Source organism: Lepisma saccharinum, chromosome 17, assembly GCF_977018435.1.
Source record: "Lepisma saccharinum chromosome 17, izLepSacc3.1, whole genome shotgun sequence".
In the NCBI taxonomy this organism is placed as follows: domain Eukaryota; kingdom Metazoa; phylum Arthropoda; class Insecta; order Zygentoma; family Lepismatidae; genus Lepisma; species Lepisma saccharinum.
In genome coordinates, this window is record NC_139245.1 from 23,501,564 (window position 1) to 23,518,672 (window position 17,109).

Below are 17,109 nucleotides of genomic sequence, written 5' to 3' on the forward strand. Positions count from 1 at the left end.
GAAGCGGCAATATTGTACCATTTTACAATGCTTTCCCATATGTAACATTTTCTGTATTATACTTCATACTCCTGAAAATGTGTAATCAAGTTTATTTTATGACTTGTTCCTTTCGACCAAGCAACTTTGAAAAATGTAAATGCATGGACATAAAAATTGAGGTTCCACTCTATATATTAAAAGCATGTCTAATTCAAAATAGTGTGAATCCAACAATATTTTTTTAAAAAATTTAGTATAAACATCGACACAGACGTCGAAATATACCATGCACAGACAACGGCTCAGATAATAGTAGATAATAGTTGCCCATTGCTATTTTCATTCACTTCTATCCTGTTTCCTGTGTTGTTTTACGGAATGGAATTCTGTTCATTCGAAGCAGATGTTGCACTCTACTTATACTATTTTCTTCTCCCTAATTCATCATCACATTGTGGAAAACAGACTAAATGAAAATGGTGAAGACATCTGTCTACTATTTCTTTTGCCGTTGACTGTACAAAAGAACTCTTGAGTCACGGAAGTAGAAATTGGAAAATGAATTGCATATTTGCTTTTTTATTTATTGACAAATAGACGAAGATGAATGAGAGAAACTAGAACTAATATATGAAAGATATTGTGACAGCACAAACATCAAAGTCAATGCATTACTTACTTACATCCACCATTCTGTTGTTTTCATGGGGTAAAAATGAAGATAAATGCAGAAACACACACATACCTTCTCTTCATCGTCTTCATCTTCCAGTGAGGTACTTTCTTCTTCCTCTTCCTCCTCTCCAACTTCATAATCTTCTTCCTCATCCTCATCTTCTTCTTCTTCCTCCTCCTCTTCCTCTTCCTCTGATGAGTCATTCGATGAATCAGATTCATCTGGGTTGGCTGATTCTTCCCACGCAGGAGGCTCCCACTGAGATACTCTTGTCTTTACATGATAGTAGTATACTCTCCCTTCTGCATCCTTTGCAGACTTCCACTTTGGTGGCAGACGAACAGGTGGTTGGTCAGGAAGAGGGGGTGGAGCCACTTCAAGTGTTGGTGGCAATTGACCTTCTCCCCACGGCCTCTGCTGTGGCGACATGGGGGTTGGCACCGGTTGCACGTGGGGTGCGTTGGGATCAAAAGGTTGGCCGGGAAGGACAATAGGGTGCGTGATGGCAGCAGTGGGGTACTGTATTGTTGGCTGATCTGCCTGCGTATACACCGAGGGTGGAATATGCTGCTGCGAGGGTAGCGGTGGAGGTCCAGAGTATGTCGGTGTTGGTGGTGCTGGGAATGTTGGCGTCTGGCCCTGTGGTGGTGGCGGGAATGTTGGTGGTTGCTGCTGAGGATCGTAACTAGGTAACGGAGCTGATCCATACGGTTGCGGAGGTAACGGTGGATGGGGTGATTCCGAGGGGTAACAAGGAGGTTGAGTGTTATGTGGCTCGTACCCTGGGGGAGGCATATTTGGAACGGGGATGTACTCAGGTGGCAGTATAGATTCTTGAGACATTGGTGGTCGATCTGTTGGGTACGGCTGGGCAGGTAAAGGTGGTGGTGGATGGATGAGTGGTGGTCTGTTTGGATCATATGGGGGTGGTGGAAGACTAGCAGTGTTAGGTTCGTAACCAGGAGGTAATGAACCAAGAAGAGGATTTCCACCTTGGGGTCCACCCATATGAGGGCTATGAGGATTAGTAGGATCATATACAGGAGGAGGCCCCATCTCTGGTGGTAATCCACCTGGAGGTATTCCATTTGGGGGTATTCCATTGGGAGGCAATCCATTGGGATCTGAAAGCATAAAGATATATATTATACACATGAAAATTTTATAATTCTGTTAAGGAAAAGGGTAATATCACTAAGGTTAATATCTTACTAAAATTAACTACAAGCAATTTTAAAAATGTGTTTACAGACAATTCTGTGGTGTTGCATTTAACATTGATGTCCAACATTGTCCAAAAAATATTTAAAAAAATTAAAGTGCAAAAACATTTTTATAAATACCTTCCACCAAGAATCTGCTTCAAAGAAAAAGTTGAGTTAATTTTCATTCATAAATTCTGGCAAGTACAAAAACTCACACTTTTCCTTGACTTTTCAGGACTTAGGATGTACAGTGGAACCCCTATTTTACATTTTTCTGCATTATACATTACATGTCGATGGTTCCAAACACAGCCAACTTCTATACATTTTCCCACATTTTAAGTTCTTACAGCTTGGTCCCCTGAAAAATGCAAAACTGATTTTCCACTGTATTTTAAACAAATTACCCGACTTCTATATAACTATTTCACTGATAGGTTGGTTCCCTTGATTTTTCCAGTTCAGCAGCAACTTTGTAATTGGCATACTTGATATCTAAAACTAATTTAAGTCCGCAACTTGAAATTAGTAGACACTTGTGGTTCACCCAGTCTCCAAATCCAATAATCAACAAGCCTTCTGACTATGCCATCTGATATTTTAGTATGCTGTGTTTATTCCTGTTAAGTTCTGATTGACTTCAAGACAAACTTGGATATTAAGAAAGCTTAGTTCAGTAACAATCACATTCAAAAATACTTTTCAAGGTTCTTGAAGATTAACACCATGCTGGATCAAAATGTTCAACAAGGAAAGAAGCTACAGCTTGTGAGTGCCATGACCTTTATTATTAGTTATACCACCACCTTGGTGGACTATCAAAAGTTCTGGTACCAGTCTCTGCCTGAGTATGGCATTCCTTTGTGTTTAACCCTTCATCAAATTTCATCTAATCATGCTCACAGTTGCAATTAACATTACATTGCCAGACGATGGAAATCAGAACAACTCCCAGCAAAAAGAACAGCAGAGAACTCCAGCCAGAAACACCAACGAACACTGAGGGATGGGAGAAATTTGAAACTACTGTCACCCAGGGACAAACAGTGATGTACTACCATCCCCGTCCAAGATGACATGACCTTTGTTCGTGAAGGCAGCGAAAAACGATTAAATTTGAAATTCGGAAATACAGAACATCACCTGCACAAAAGCATTTTCTTGATTAGCGAAAATTGAAGAGTGAGCATTTTCAAAGATATTTTAAATATAATTTATCTAGCTTAATAATCTACTTGAACATCCACTTACAACTGAAATGCGAGGAGAAATATGTAATATAGAACTCGACAACTTCTCTTTGACAGAATTGAAAATGTACCTCAGCACCTTAACAAACAAGTGATTACTTCACCTGGAAAGGCCTGCCACGATCCTGTCGACGGGTCGTAGAAACATGGGTATCCAGTGTTGGGATCAATAGCTGTGGTCATCTGAGGATCCACTCCTACAGCAAGGCATTGCTCCTCGTATTGCCGCCATATTTCCTGCTGCTGCCTTCGCTCTTCCTCCTCTTGAGCAACTTTCAGTGCGAACAACTGGCGGCGCTCCTCTTTGCTCATCTTTGGGCCTAGTGGCACACACCTGTAATTGAAGAAACATGAAATCCTTTATGATAAAATATCCTGGTCTCTCAAGGCAGTGTGACAAATTAACAACTATCACATTTCATTTAGACTTAGTTTAAATTAAACCCAAGCTGTAACTTTTTATATTTGGCTTATCATACAAAAGCAGGCTCATTTTACGTTTTTTTTCTTTTCCTTTGCCCAGGTGATGAAGTTAACATGGGAAAGTTAACAGTTACGGCACACCACAATTTTGATGCAAGCACAAAACAGAAGAGAATAAAACAGTTAAATGTATACAGAACCTTCTAGGTTCCAATAAAACATTACTTTCCTACACCAGAAGTATTTTCCCCAAAGGCCCTTAAACATTTATAATGGAAGTTCCACTGTATGTACAATCTTCCATGGGAGTGTTGCATAACTTTAGTCTGCCATTCAGTGCCATATTTAATAACCAATAACACCTCAGTAAATTGAAATTATTCTCAATATCTCTGTAAATGCTAAAACATATATTTTTACAGCAACTGGGTAATGTATACTCTCCACAGTTTTTTCTATAACATTCACTAAATATGGTTTTAAATATTTCATTTTTAAATACAGACACTGTACTCACTATTTGCACGAAACAGTTTTAATAGTTCTATTAATGTGTGGCCATTGCCACCATCCTCTTTGGAACTTCTTACATTGTTGCTTGGTGCATTTCCAATGAGGATGATGTCAGTGGTCACTGAAATTAATAGAACTACTAAAACGGTTTCGCAGAAAGAGTGAGTACAGTGTGTGTATATTTATTTACTACCGTGTCTCTCACTTCCCAAATACGAATTTCGTTTTTTGTTGTAAAAATTCCAGAATTCTGAACACACATAACACACTGTAAAACTGATATCAGTTGACAGTGTGCAAAGTCCTATGTTCATGTCAGACACATGGCTATTTAAAACATGTTTAGCTTGTTTAAAACAGGCCTCCAAAATCAGGAACCTTAAAAAAAAATACATGTCTCTTGAAAGTACCACAGATTTTTGTGTTATTTTTATCGAAGTGAACATTAAACTGTGTTGGTGTTATGAAAAGAGAAACATGCACCAATAACAACTCACAGTTTGAATCAGCCTAGGGAAAATAAAGATGAACATTTTCTAATGGTTTAGTTTTCACTTACTTATCCTCCAATCGTGGTCCCTTTCGTGCTCTCTCGTGATCTGGTGATTCCCTTGAACGTTTTCTCTCCTTCTTGTCATAGTCTGTGCGATGCCTCCATGACCTGTTGACAAGTATATCAATGAATATATTCAACACGTACTTCATGCACCTAGTAATGTTTAAGTCATTCACAAAAGAGGCACACACGTAAATATTTCTACTAAAATTACAATATTAATTATTTGTAGCTTAGTCAAAAGCAGCAGGTTCCCCACTCATTTTGCAAAACCCTGACTTTGAGGTTTTTCCAGTACTTTTGAATAACTTACCAGGCCACTCTACAATGCTTTAACATATCTAATAAGAATCCTCAACTTTGCATGCTATTCAAATGCATCATTCAATATTGAAAATAAATTAAAATAAAATATAAGATCAATTTTATATGAAATATCTCCAAGCAAGACTGTGGTTAATGAAAAATGTGAATGATGCTAATATTGAAATAAAAAAAAATCCCAGAATTTCTGGATGAGTGGAAACCTCGATCACTGTTTAAGGTGAACTGACAGAACATTTTTTTCTCATTCAACAGAAATATATAAAATAACTATACGAAATAACTTATTTCAAAAGCAGACCATTTAACATGCCCAGTATACACACATACTAATATAACATAAATGGCATATCAATCAGTTTATGTTGCTTTGGTGGCTGAGCATGTTAAGTAGTTGATTCATGATCTGGCCACCAAAGGCTATGGGTTCGAGTCCCAGGCTGGGCATCTTGATCAATTTCATCTAATCATCATTCACTGTCATCACTGTGATTAGCTAGAGGCAGAAAATGATGCCAAATAAAAAAAAATGTATATGTTTAGATAACTACAAATTATTCTGATGATTACTTGAAAATTTAGATACCTTTCACAGCTATGTTGACAATACATCAAGAGCATTGAAAATTTACAAAATAAATATGCTAAATATTAAGTAATCTTGCTCATGAAAACAAGAAGTACATATTAATGGTACTCCGAAAGTTAAACTTTCCTCACTTTAACAAGGCCTTTAACTTTACACCCAATTTTCAAAAGACAAATTTATACATCAGAATTTCTATTTGAAGAACACTAAAAATTATTTAATGGTGAAAACTGAGCAATTAGCAAGTTACAGAGTATGACATAAATTGTGAATATGTATAAGATTTAGGGCTGGGTTAGTACCAACTAGATATAAATGTTAAAATATATGTATTTCATTGCAACCATACATCATTCTACTTTCTGCTTTTCCTCTAAAATATTAAAATAGCTCACTTTATCACATTAAATATATCAGCAAAGAATTAACTATAAATTGCAGATTTTAAAGTATCGGCTGGTATCAATACTTAAATCTGAAACAAAAATTGGTAAAATTTTATTTTAAAACACAATGGAATACCAATGGGTCACTGCATGCAGATAAATACAATGGAACCTCGATTTTACGTTTTTCAGGGGACCAAGCTGAAAAAACTGAAATCAAAAATAGAGGAAAATTTTGTAACATTTCACTACGTTGGAACTGTCAAGATCGAATGTATAATGCAGGAAATGTAAAAAATCAGGGTTACACTGCATAACCTACTTTGTACTTTCTCAGTCGCAGCTACTGCCACTCCCCCCCCTTATTTTTTAACAATCAAAATCATCATTAATATTCCTCTAATATTTACATGCTTATGATGAAAGGAATTTTTACAACCTGCATTTTACCTGGTGCACACAATGTTCAATTGCATACATTTCGAGTGGGAAAAAAATGGTAGAACTACTCCAGCTATATCTAACACTGTAAGAAACAAAATTCTGTCATGTAGGCACATATATGGGAGACGTGCCATTTTGGAGGTGATGTGATCAGCATCATGTTCCTTCTGACCCCCCCTCTTGGGTGAACCCCAGAACCACTTCATACACAGAGAAGGCCAGAAAAATTCCAACAGATCACCCACACAGGTCTCCCACATGGCAGTCAGACACTGGCTCCATGTATTGTAATAATGTTATTGTTATTGATTTGATGTTTTAAGTCCACTTTATGCACAGTAAGGCTAATCGAGACTGGACCTACAGTTTAAAGTGGGATCCGAACCACTGTGCCAAGTGCCTCCATCGGGTATCGAACCCGACACCCCTTGATTACAAGGCGACGATGTTACCACTGCACCATCAGGGAGGCTCTTGTATTTGTAATATTCTGATGTTATTCTTGAATATTTGAAAGCATAACTCTTGGTAAATTGATGCATATAATTGGAGTGGAATAAATTACAACTAATATTAATCGATATTTTGAACAACTTTCAATTATTACATTTTGAAGCATCAGTTCAAAGTGGCATCCGCATAGCCATAAACATGAACAAGGTAGTTCAAGTTCCCCGTGCATATAGCACCGTGCCATGAAGGCACATTTAAGGGATGTGGGGGTAGAGCCCAACACATTTCCAATCTCAGCCATTTAGGAGGTGATGTGATCAGCACTATGCTCAAGCTGCCTTTACCCCCTCCCCCAGGTACCCATTGATTTCAGGCTGGATGAGCCTCAGAGCTACTTTATGCAGGAACAAGCCCACCTGGAAATCGAACCCAGGTTTACCACATGCCAGTCAGACACCCAACCAACAAGACCACTGTGGCTCCATAAACGTTACAATAAAACTTATGAAAATACTGAAAAAAAAAATGCATTACCTGTCATATGACTGTTTTCCATGGTTGCCTCCCTTATCCAAATATTCTTTGTACCCTCGGTCTAAAAAAAGAGAAAGTAGCAGGAATGTAATGACAATAAAGATATAGGATTATATTACCTTGGAAATATGTATGTATGCATGTCTCTCCCCCTCTCTCCCCCCCCCCCCTCCCTGCAATATATCATGTTTATGTTCATTTCCTGAATACTATATCCTTATATTAACCATACCATCACTTCATGACTTCTTTGTCTTGTGAAGATGGGGCCATGGTGTGGAAACAAAGACAATATATCCCAGAATATGCAACAGTGATAGTATATGATTAATTATATTGCATACAGGGAACAAAACATAATTTTCAAATCAGTCTTAAGAAGGGCAAAATTTATCACTTTAATATGTAAAGAGTGTGATAAATGTAATCTTGGATTTGATTTTAGACACACATTATGCATTTCATTTGCTACTTTCATCTATCTTTGGAGGCATCGAATATGCATGTACTGAAAAATAGACATTCCAAGAACCTACAATTTAATCTTATAAACTCAGTGCATACAATGCCAAATCTTGAGAAATGATACTAAATACAAACATTAACCTATAATAATTTTTCCAAGTGTGAAAATAATTTTTCAATAGTTGGTGCAATGTGTTACAGAAGAAGTTTAGTTTTAAACACATACTGTGGTTTTTGTGTGTCAAAATTCGAGGCACATCCACAAAGTTAGTTCCAATGGCATTCATATGCTGTGCTAGTGGTCTGAGTGTGATGTGTGTATGTAGGTAGGAAGAGGTGGTATGTGACTGTAATCTGGTGCAGTCACAGAGCTGTGAAGGCAGTTGTTTTTGGGACAGAGCTACGAGCAACATGGCAGCTCTCATGCAGTGTCCCGCTAACTGCACGGTACAGGCTGTAATCAGATTATTAGATATCCACTGGTGAGGTATACAGACTGGACATTATGAGCGACTGTAAGCTCAGACGATGCACAAAATTCACAGAATGCCGATCCAATGTGCAGAACCCTATACAGCTGGGTGCATGCAAGATTTTTTGCATCATTTCAAGTGGGAGCTCTTCAATCACCCTTCTACAGTCAGACTTCGTGCCTAGCGACATTAATCTCTTCCTTCAGCCGAAGTGGTTTCTAGCAGAACTACATTTTGACAGCAATGCTGCGGTACATCAAGTTCCACTCTTTGGCAGCAGGCACATATGACACAGGCATACAAAATTTAGTGCCACACTACAACAAATACCTGAACGACCATGGTGAATATGTCTAAACTACATTATGAAACATCGTACTAATATAATAAATGTCAATTGCTATTGATGTTCTTGTTTTATTTTATGGCTAATTGGAACTTACTTTCTGGATGCACCTCGTATATTATTTGGTACAAGCAATGCTTTACTTAATGTGAGTTACCTGCTTCCCTCTCATGCTCCTTCATTTGTTCTATTCGCTCCTTTTTGGGGATGCGAAACACTTCCTTCAAAGTGCTCCAACCGTCCAGGAGTCTTGTGGCAAAGTCAAGGAACACTCGACTAGTGTCACTTTCGGTCCTTTCCCTCGCATCAGACTCTTCAGCATTAGATGTTTCACTTTCGAGTTCCATTTTCACAACTTCCAGTTTGTCTCCATCCGCCACCACATCCGACTCCTCACCCTCTTGCTTCGATGGAGTTTTCGTATCGGCATCGGATTCAGAGGTAACTCCTTCCAATTCACCGGACTTAGCTCCCGCAAAGCCAAATTTACTTTCGCTGTCCTTCCTTGGTCCAGGCAGTGGGATATTATTAACACTATTATCACCAGATTGATTTTCAACATCTGTGTTGTCCGATTCATCCACACTAACAAATTTTTCACTAGATTTCGACACCGGCTCCTCTGAATGATAATCAACAACCTGTTTCTCACTTTCTATTCCTGGCATAGATTCTTCGTCAGGCATCTCGACATCTGGTTTTATAGGATCGGTTCTTGGGCCAGTTGATTTTAACCCATCCTGCTTTGCAAATTCCATATCACTGCCTGACTCATCATCAACAGAAGATCTATGAACACAAATAAAAATACAGAGTTATAAAAAACATCAATCAGTATATACACATAAATTACATGATAATATAATACGTGGGGACTTAAGTTTTAGCAATTGCCATAACACCAAAAACCATTGTTTGTTGCCAGGTAGTGGTTATAAGAGGATAATATGAAATATCAAGTACATTTTTCATGTATAGTAGGTTACAGAATAAGCAAAATTTCATTTCATTATGCAATTTTTATTGTTTTTTCACATATACATGTATGGAGCAAAAGTCTGAACTTTGCCGCTACATCAGAATTAGGTAATTTGATAATACTCTGGCCAAGGAAATTAATACTTCATGCAGTGGCCTGGTGTAAACTCATGCCATGCTACAGGCTGTTGGTTTACAAGAAAAAAGTGTTAGTGAATTTAATTTTTAAAAAAATTCAGGTAGCTATTTGTCCATTTTTCATAGCATTAAATTTTGTAATGAAACGACAAACAATAAAAAATGTTATGAAAATAATATAAATCATTCTAACAACCTATTAACAGACAGAGCCAAGAAATTTTGTCAGCTAAAAGTGTAGGAAATCTGTAGGTAAATTAAACGTTTCTCAGTTACTGCACTATTGCTCCTTTATAAGATATCAGTGCTAAATTTCAAGCTTACACACCTTTACCAATATCTAGTTAAAGTTAGCATGCTAATGAAGAACCAAATAAATAAATTACTTAATTAAAAAAATGGTAGCAATACATTTCATAAAAAGCTAAATCTTACCTTTCTTTTCTACATCCTCTATCAATTTCCCTTCTCGGTGTGCCTCCTTCACAAGCAGCATCAGACATGCTGTCGCTTGAAAGGCCATCTATCAAACTTAATGGACTTGACACCCACTTTTCCACAACAGATATCACTTTACTATCCTGGAGCATTGTTTTGTTTGGAATGGGAAGCCTGGAGAGGGTTTCCAAAATCTGAAATAAATGTAACAAATCATGTAATAAACGTAGCCATCAATGAATTAAATAATTATTTATCTGCAAAATATCTGAAAGTAGGACCCAATACAGATGTACCATATTCTTTGGACCATAAGAATCACACTTATTTTTCATAAAGGAAAATTTATAACAATAAAAAAATACAGGATGCGGCAGAAGTAAAGCCCTTTTCTTACCAGTGAATATTGCCGAAATATTTTAACTGTAACTGATGCAGTATGGCAGAAGTAAAACCCTTCTCTTAACAGTGAATATTGCCAAAATATTTTAACTGTAACTGATGCAGTAAGTTAGTAATTTCTGTTTTGTAGATTCTCTGAGGTAAAATGATCCACATAGTTGAGTGGCCACCTCAATTGCTGGATTAACGCCACAACATTTCTTCTTTTGTGGAGTGTCCTTAAGCATCTTGTGTACCAGGCCAAACCCCAAACCACTGATTTGCAAGACACAATTCAGGATGAAATGTCTGACATTAACAAATTATGTCACAAAGCTTGCTTGAGTGCAGTTGGTAGGGTACATGACCGTCTTGCAAGAGGACAGGATTTTGAACATTTAACCTAAAACAATGAGTATTCTTATTAATGTGTAAACAATGTGCATATTGCATAATTATATTCATGTGGTATAGTTTAACTACAATAGATGCCACACAGTTTTGGTGCAGAATTAAATAAAACTATATATTTTGCATAATTCCCAGAATATCTGGTATCAATGTTTAAATTTGGACTCTGTGCTTTCTAATACTGGTATGAGTGGATACCAATAACCCCAGAACAAAAACAAATGATTCATCTATAAAGCTCTATCTCCAAATTTATAATTTCAATCCATGGTCCCAACATGTAAAAATGTCATTCTCAGATTTTACAATTTCCCAAATTCAAGTTTTTAAAATTCTGGCATCTTGAGGATCTCATTTTAGACCTCAAGTTAAAGCTTGTCCCATGCAATGAAAACACTAACCTCCATTTTGAGACTGAAGTTGTCCGATGAACTTCCCATATCCATCATCCAGCTCCATATCAGCCGAAGCCCGTGGTAATCTAGAAACAGCCTGCGACATGCTGGCTCACCTTCCTGCAACAACTTTAGCAGCTGGATACGTGATTGTTGATCTTCTGCTCTGACCATCAGTCGGCAAAGTGTTAAGGTGTGCGTGCGATTTTTTAGTCCCGATGCACACAGCTTCTCTATCTCTTCCTCAAGCTGCAAAGGTAAAGCAAAGCATATCATAAATTTCTTCACACAAAATGGAAGCATGGCATAATGGCACAACAAAATTAGGAAATGGGCATCTAGCTAGAATAGAACCCTGTACTTTGAAAGATCCCCGACACCAAGACGAAACACAGACCAGTTGCACAGCACGGCAAAGGATACAACCTGGCACGTTACTACCATCTCCATCCCTAGATGCCATACCCTTTGTGAATGAAGGAGCGTTCCTTCATTAACATAACATTCCATGTTTCTGCATTACATCACAGTGTAATGCAGAAACATGGAACTTCCCCACACAACACTGACAAAGGTCAAGGTATAAAAGGCATTTTCTTTGAATATGTAGAAAATTCATAAATTTACAATACTGATGTACTGGTGAATTTTCTCCAGATATCATGAGTACAAATATAAAGTCTGATGATGCCTGTATTGATCATGCACATACAGTCTCATGTACACTATCAAACATTTCCTAAAGAGGAGAGATGAGATAGAATGTACAGAAATCTTACTGGCATCAGCCAATATGCACAGATCAATTTATCGGTAAAATTGCTAAACAAATTGCAGCTCAGATATTACTATAAATAACTAACTTGGAGCAGCCATTTTGTTTCTACTTTTATAAACTTAATAGTAATGAGAGGAAAGGAGCTAGAAGGGTGGATAGATAAAAAAAACAAAAAAAAAACAGTAAACACTTGCCAGACAAAATGAAAGCTACTATACTTTATAGCCATGTCTACAGGAGAACAAGTGGGCAGGCTGCAAAATATAGGAACTTTCATTCTGTTTACTGAATTCAGGATTATTTTCGAAGAGTATTTCTCCTATACAGCATGAACGATAAAAAAGCATTACTTACATCCATATCTTCAAAGAAGTCTCTCACTTCCCGTCTCCTTTCTTCCTTTCTCTTCTTGGCCTCTCGTTCTTTGCGCTCCTTCTTTTCTCGCTTCTCTTTTTCTGGATCTTCCCCAATCCATCCTCTGCATATTGAAGTCTCACAATGACAACGTTGTGCTTCTTTGCTGTTGATAAAATAAAAATGGTACAGCTGGGAGAAAATTGCCAACTTTAGGAACTTATTTAAAAAAGAAGAAGAAAATCCAACACCCATTCTTTATCCTCCACAACAACCTTGCATCACGCATTGCCTCTTGATTTTTACTAAAACCTCACTTGTCTGCCAAAAAGTAACAAACTAAAGGATGTGTTTTAACGATTCCTTCACAATGGTAACTTTTCTCATACCTACCAAAATTAGTGCTGAATCAATACGAACATATAAGTACTGGTCATTAAAATTTGATTTCAATCACCAATACTTGCCACAGCGTACACCAAATGATGGCAGACATTGTCCTGCAGTTCAAATTACTTTAATAAAAGCTCTGCCAATACTTGGGTGTGGTGTTTTGATTAAATGACAACAGTTTTAATCTACTGCTTTTCTCATAAAATAATACTAACATCAGTCATCATCAAAAAAGAATACCAACATCAATGTCAGTACTGGTTCAGCTTCAAAAACATGATATCTATCACATGGCATCACTCTAAAATTCTGTACATTTCCTGTATAGATTTCTTATCTGTATTAAAAAAATAGTTAATCTTAATTTAAGATATGTTTACATAAAAAAAAGCATCTTTCATTTACCAATCTGAGTTACATGTGAATCCATGTCAAATAAATTTCACGTTACGTTATTACATGAAAAAATAACATACCCGTATCTTTGGAACTGATAATCAAATGTAACTTCTTCTCCAGCATGTATTGGTTTCTTACAGAAAAAGCCAATCCTAAGTTCTCCATTGACAGTCCACTGAAATACAGAATAAGTGCAAACATTAGATAACATCAACAAAAATAAAAATAAAAAAGGAATTTGTAGCAAATAATAATACAAAATTATTTAAAAAGGGGAATTTTAGCTAGGGGTATTTAGGATTTCAAAACAATGGTATCTCCTGACTGTATCAAATGCTAGTGTTAACCACAAGGTTCCGAATGACAGAAAACATAATATGCAAAATGTAATGGCAAGTGGATATCTGCTAGGGTGGGCACTCTAGCATTAAAGAAAAAAAAATATACTAGCAATAATAAAATTGTATTATAAAAGTAATGTGCCATGAAGGTGTATAGGGGTGTGGAGTTAGGGCCCCACACTTTCGTGATCACGTCTGAAGGTGGGGGTGATGCGATCAGCACCACGCCCATGGCCACGTTTACCCCCAAGAGTTTCCTCCACATACCTAGTTTATATGATGCTGGGTGGGCACCGGAACTTCTTGAACAGGTGGATAAAATCCCGGTTCTCCCCATCGAGGATCAAAAATGGGTAGTATGATGCCCTAACGATTGAGCTACTGCGCAACTATTAACCTAATTTTTAGAAAAAATACTACAATCATGTTAAGAACAACTGTATAATTCCCAGAATTCAAGGAGTTTGAAGTCAGTGAACACTATTTCCATTCACTGTGTGTTTAAACCAAAGGTTGGGGACTCTAGCAAACATACCAGCAGTTGCAAGTACACTGAAACCACCGATTATACGTTCCCAGATTTTACGCCTTCCAGCATTATGCATTCAATGTTGATCATCCCAACATAACAAAATGTTATAAAATTTTCCTCGATTTTAAATTTTCTCGTATCTTAAGTTTTTTCAGCTTGGTACTCTGAAAAACGTAAAATCGAGGTTCTACTGTATATTTTCCATACATCATGTACACTAAATCACTGAATGACTAAAAGAGTAATAGCTCACCTTTTGTGTTTCTGCATTGGGATCACAGCTATGGTTGATGAATCTGGAAAAGTTCCCTTTGAGAGTTGCATCTATTATGGCATCCGACTTTAAAGCCATGAAGTAATAATGCCTGTTCTTCATTTTGGAGTAATCTTTGGCTCTTCTGCGAAACTCCTTTGGATCAAGGACCTGTCCTACGTATTCCATCAGAAAGGAGCCTCTGGAGAGACAGAAATTATAAAGCCCACATTATTTTTATTTCGTACATATACGCATCATACATTTAAGGTTCCCACTTACATGATGATGACACCCTGTACAGAGAGAACCTTGCTGTTATTGGTTACACTGCCTGTCCACAACATACTCAAGAATGTAATTTTCCAATAGGAAAAATAGAGATCAGTGGGAACCATGAACCTGTCATTTTTTGGGATTTTTTTTAAGGATGTATAGAAATGAAACAAGGCCTTAAAGAAACAACACATTATTAAAAAAAGTTGTGTTTCATTATCTTGTACAGTCATAGGCACATCTCTGTTGTACGTTTTGAGCTGGTGTTTTAAGTCCACTTTATGCACAGTAAGGCTAATCGGGACTGGACCTACAGTTTAAAGTGGGATCCGAACCACTTGTGCCTCCACCGGGTATCGAACCCGGGACCCCTTGATTACAAGGCAATGACGCTACCACTGCGCCATGGGGGAGGCCCACATCTCTGTTGTAACAACCCCACTAATTTTCAATTGAAACATTACAACCTAGAAGTGCCCATAACTGTACATGCAATGAAAGTTTGTCAGTGTCAGGAATACATGAAACATCTAAAATCTCAATTTTCCCACTTGGGACAAACTGAAATTGGAATGGCTGTAAATGTCCTATACAAAAAGTGTTGAATTCTTTCACAATTACCCTGTATATTTGAGGCCTTCATTCTAACTGGTAAAACAGGTAAGAACAATGTTAAATCAGGCAAAAACAACACTTTGATACTTGAGATTCATTAAATCAACTTTGATTGGTGTGCCACTTTTCAATCTGGCAGTTATATGGACCAATGAAATTATTCAAATAATGGTGTCCTTACTGTGCTTGTACGCCTTCAACAACACTGAAGTACAAGGAGAAGAAAAGATTGATTGGTTGAATTAGGTTATGTTATATTCTGTCACTTTTGGCCAATTGTGACGATGAGGGCACGTGATGATAAGATGAAATTCATCAAGGGACACTCATACACAGGCTGGGATTCAAACCTGGGACCCCTGGCATCGTAGCGTCACGTATCTCTCATTTTCATTTTCGAGTTACGTGTAGCTAGGCAGCCTGACAGGAAGTATAGGAAAGTGTTAACTTCAGCACCAGCTCAGCGAAAAGCATTCGCCAATATTTGCAAAGGAAAATTGATGAGAGAGAAAAAGGGGAGGAGTTTTGATGAGGAGGGAGGCAAGTTGGATCTGGCTCGGGAGAGAGAAGGGAGTTGGGCTTGAGTTTTGGAAGAGAACAGGAGAGTGATTCGGGGTTTTGAGTTTTGGAGAGAGGAGAGTGAGTTGGATTTTGAAGGAGATTGAGGCTGGATTCAGACTTTCAGAAACTTGTTTGGAAGTGGTACACAGCGAAGCTGAGTGAGAATTTAAGAGGCTAACGTCAGCAAGTGAGTGAGAGTTTAACTTGGAAACTCATTGGTCTTCTCTTCGAGAACGAGACAGGTAATACGCTTTTCTCTCAAGCCAACCTTGCCTTTGCAGTCTTTAGGTCATTTTAACCGAAAATATGAGAGTTGCCATTCAAATAAAAGATTGTGTAGGTTAAGTTTATTAAGGTACCTCCGCAGATAGAAGATGCAGCCAAGCGAGAGCTTACGAGCTACCGCTAACCCCCAATAGAATAATTACTTTCATCTAAAAGGCTCCAGGTTCGATCCCCGAACACGCTTGGTAAAAGTGTGTCACAAGACGTGGTGGAGGTGCGGGGCAATTTTGGTATTTTAATACGTAATGCAGTATATATATTTTCAACAATCTTTTTTTCTCTCATTTTTATTGGAAGATGGTACTTATATCTTCTATACATATATTATTCTCTCAAAGAGACTCAATGGACGGAGAAACTTGCGTGTGCTTCGATACAATATATATTCACCAGGATCCTCTTATATTAGTGCAAATTGTCTTGCAATTTATTGTGGCGTGAGCAGTTGCTCCCATATTCCTAGTGTTTTGGTGTTAGCCCCCCCCCCCCACATGCTTAGTGGGTGGAGCCACAACTTATGGCTTTGGCCATTCTGACGTCAGTTCAGCAGACAGGTGATAAGCAACTCCTCTCATGGGAGGTTTGGCCGAGTTCAGTGGTGTGTGTGTCTGACGTATCAAGCATAGTTCTCTGACCCGAGCTGACGTTACAGCTTAGCTCGTGTTGATAAACATTTCTTGGAAGCCAATGTATGCGTGCTCAGCATCAATATTGTAGTACGCACGCGTTCATTTCATTCATGCAAGAGACGAACGAAATATGGCATTGGACTTCTCATTTTTGATTGCCATCTCGGCTTTTAATTTAAGTTTGCTCCCACAGAGCTTTTGTCTTGATCTTCGATAGTCCAAATTAGATTACGACTTGACACCTGTCAACCAAATCTAATTTTGACTGCATTTTTTTTCCTTCCCTTTAGTTTTAGGGTTAGTCTGTAGTGTTTATTTTCACTGATGTGAAAT

At 37.7% G+C, this 17,109-nt stretch overlaps 1 protein-coding gene across 3 annotated transcripts in view; it reads right to left on the reverse strand.

Annotated features, from left to right (window-relative positions):
• Positions 1 to 17,109, reverse strand: part of Set2 (SET domain containing 2) — an 81,676-nt gene that overhangs the window by 21,662 nt on the left and 42,905 nt on the right. For all 3 annotated transcript variants that reach the window (XM_083139141.1, XM_083139139.1, XM_083139140.1), the window contains exons 5-14: positions 14,411 to 14,612; positions 13,362 to 13,459; positions 12,493 to 12,658; positions 11,367 to 11,609; positions 10,171 to 10,367; positions 8,777 to 9,408; positions 7,336 to 7,396; positions 4,609 to 4,710; positions 3,218 to 3,447; positions 728 to 1,782 (exon numbers count right to left, since the gene is read on the reverse strand). In XM_083139141.1, coding sequence (XP_082995267.1) covers positions 728 to 1,782; positions 3,218 to 3,447; positions 4,609 to 4,710; positions 7,336 to 7,396; positions 8,777 to 9,408; positions 10,171 to 10,367; positions 11,367 to 11,609; positions 12,493 to 12,658; positions 13,362 to 13,459; positions 14,411 to 14,612 — 2,986 coding nt within the window. The remainder of the gene's footprint in view (positions 1 to 727; positions 1,783 to 3,217; positions 3,448 to 4,608; positions 4,711 to 7,335; positions 7,397 to 8,776; positions 9,409 to 10,170; positions 10,368 to 11,366; positions 11,610 to 12,492; positions 12,659 to 13,361; positions 13,460 to 14,410; positions 14,613 to 17,109) is intronic.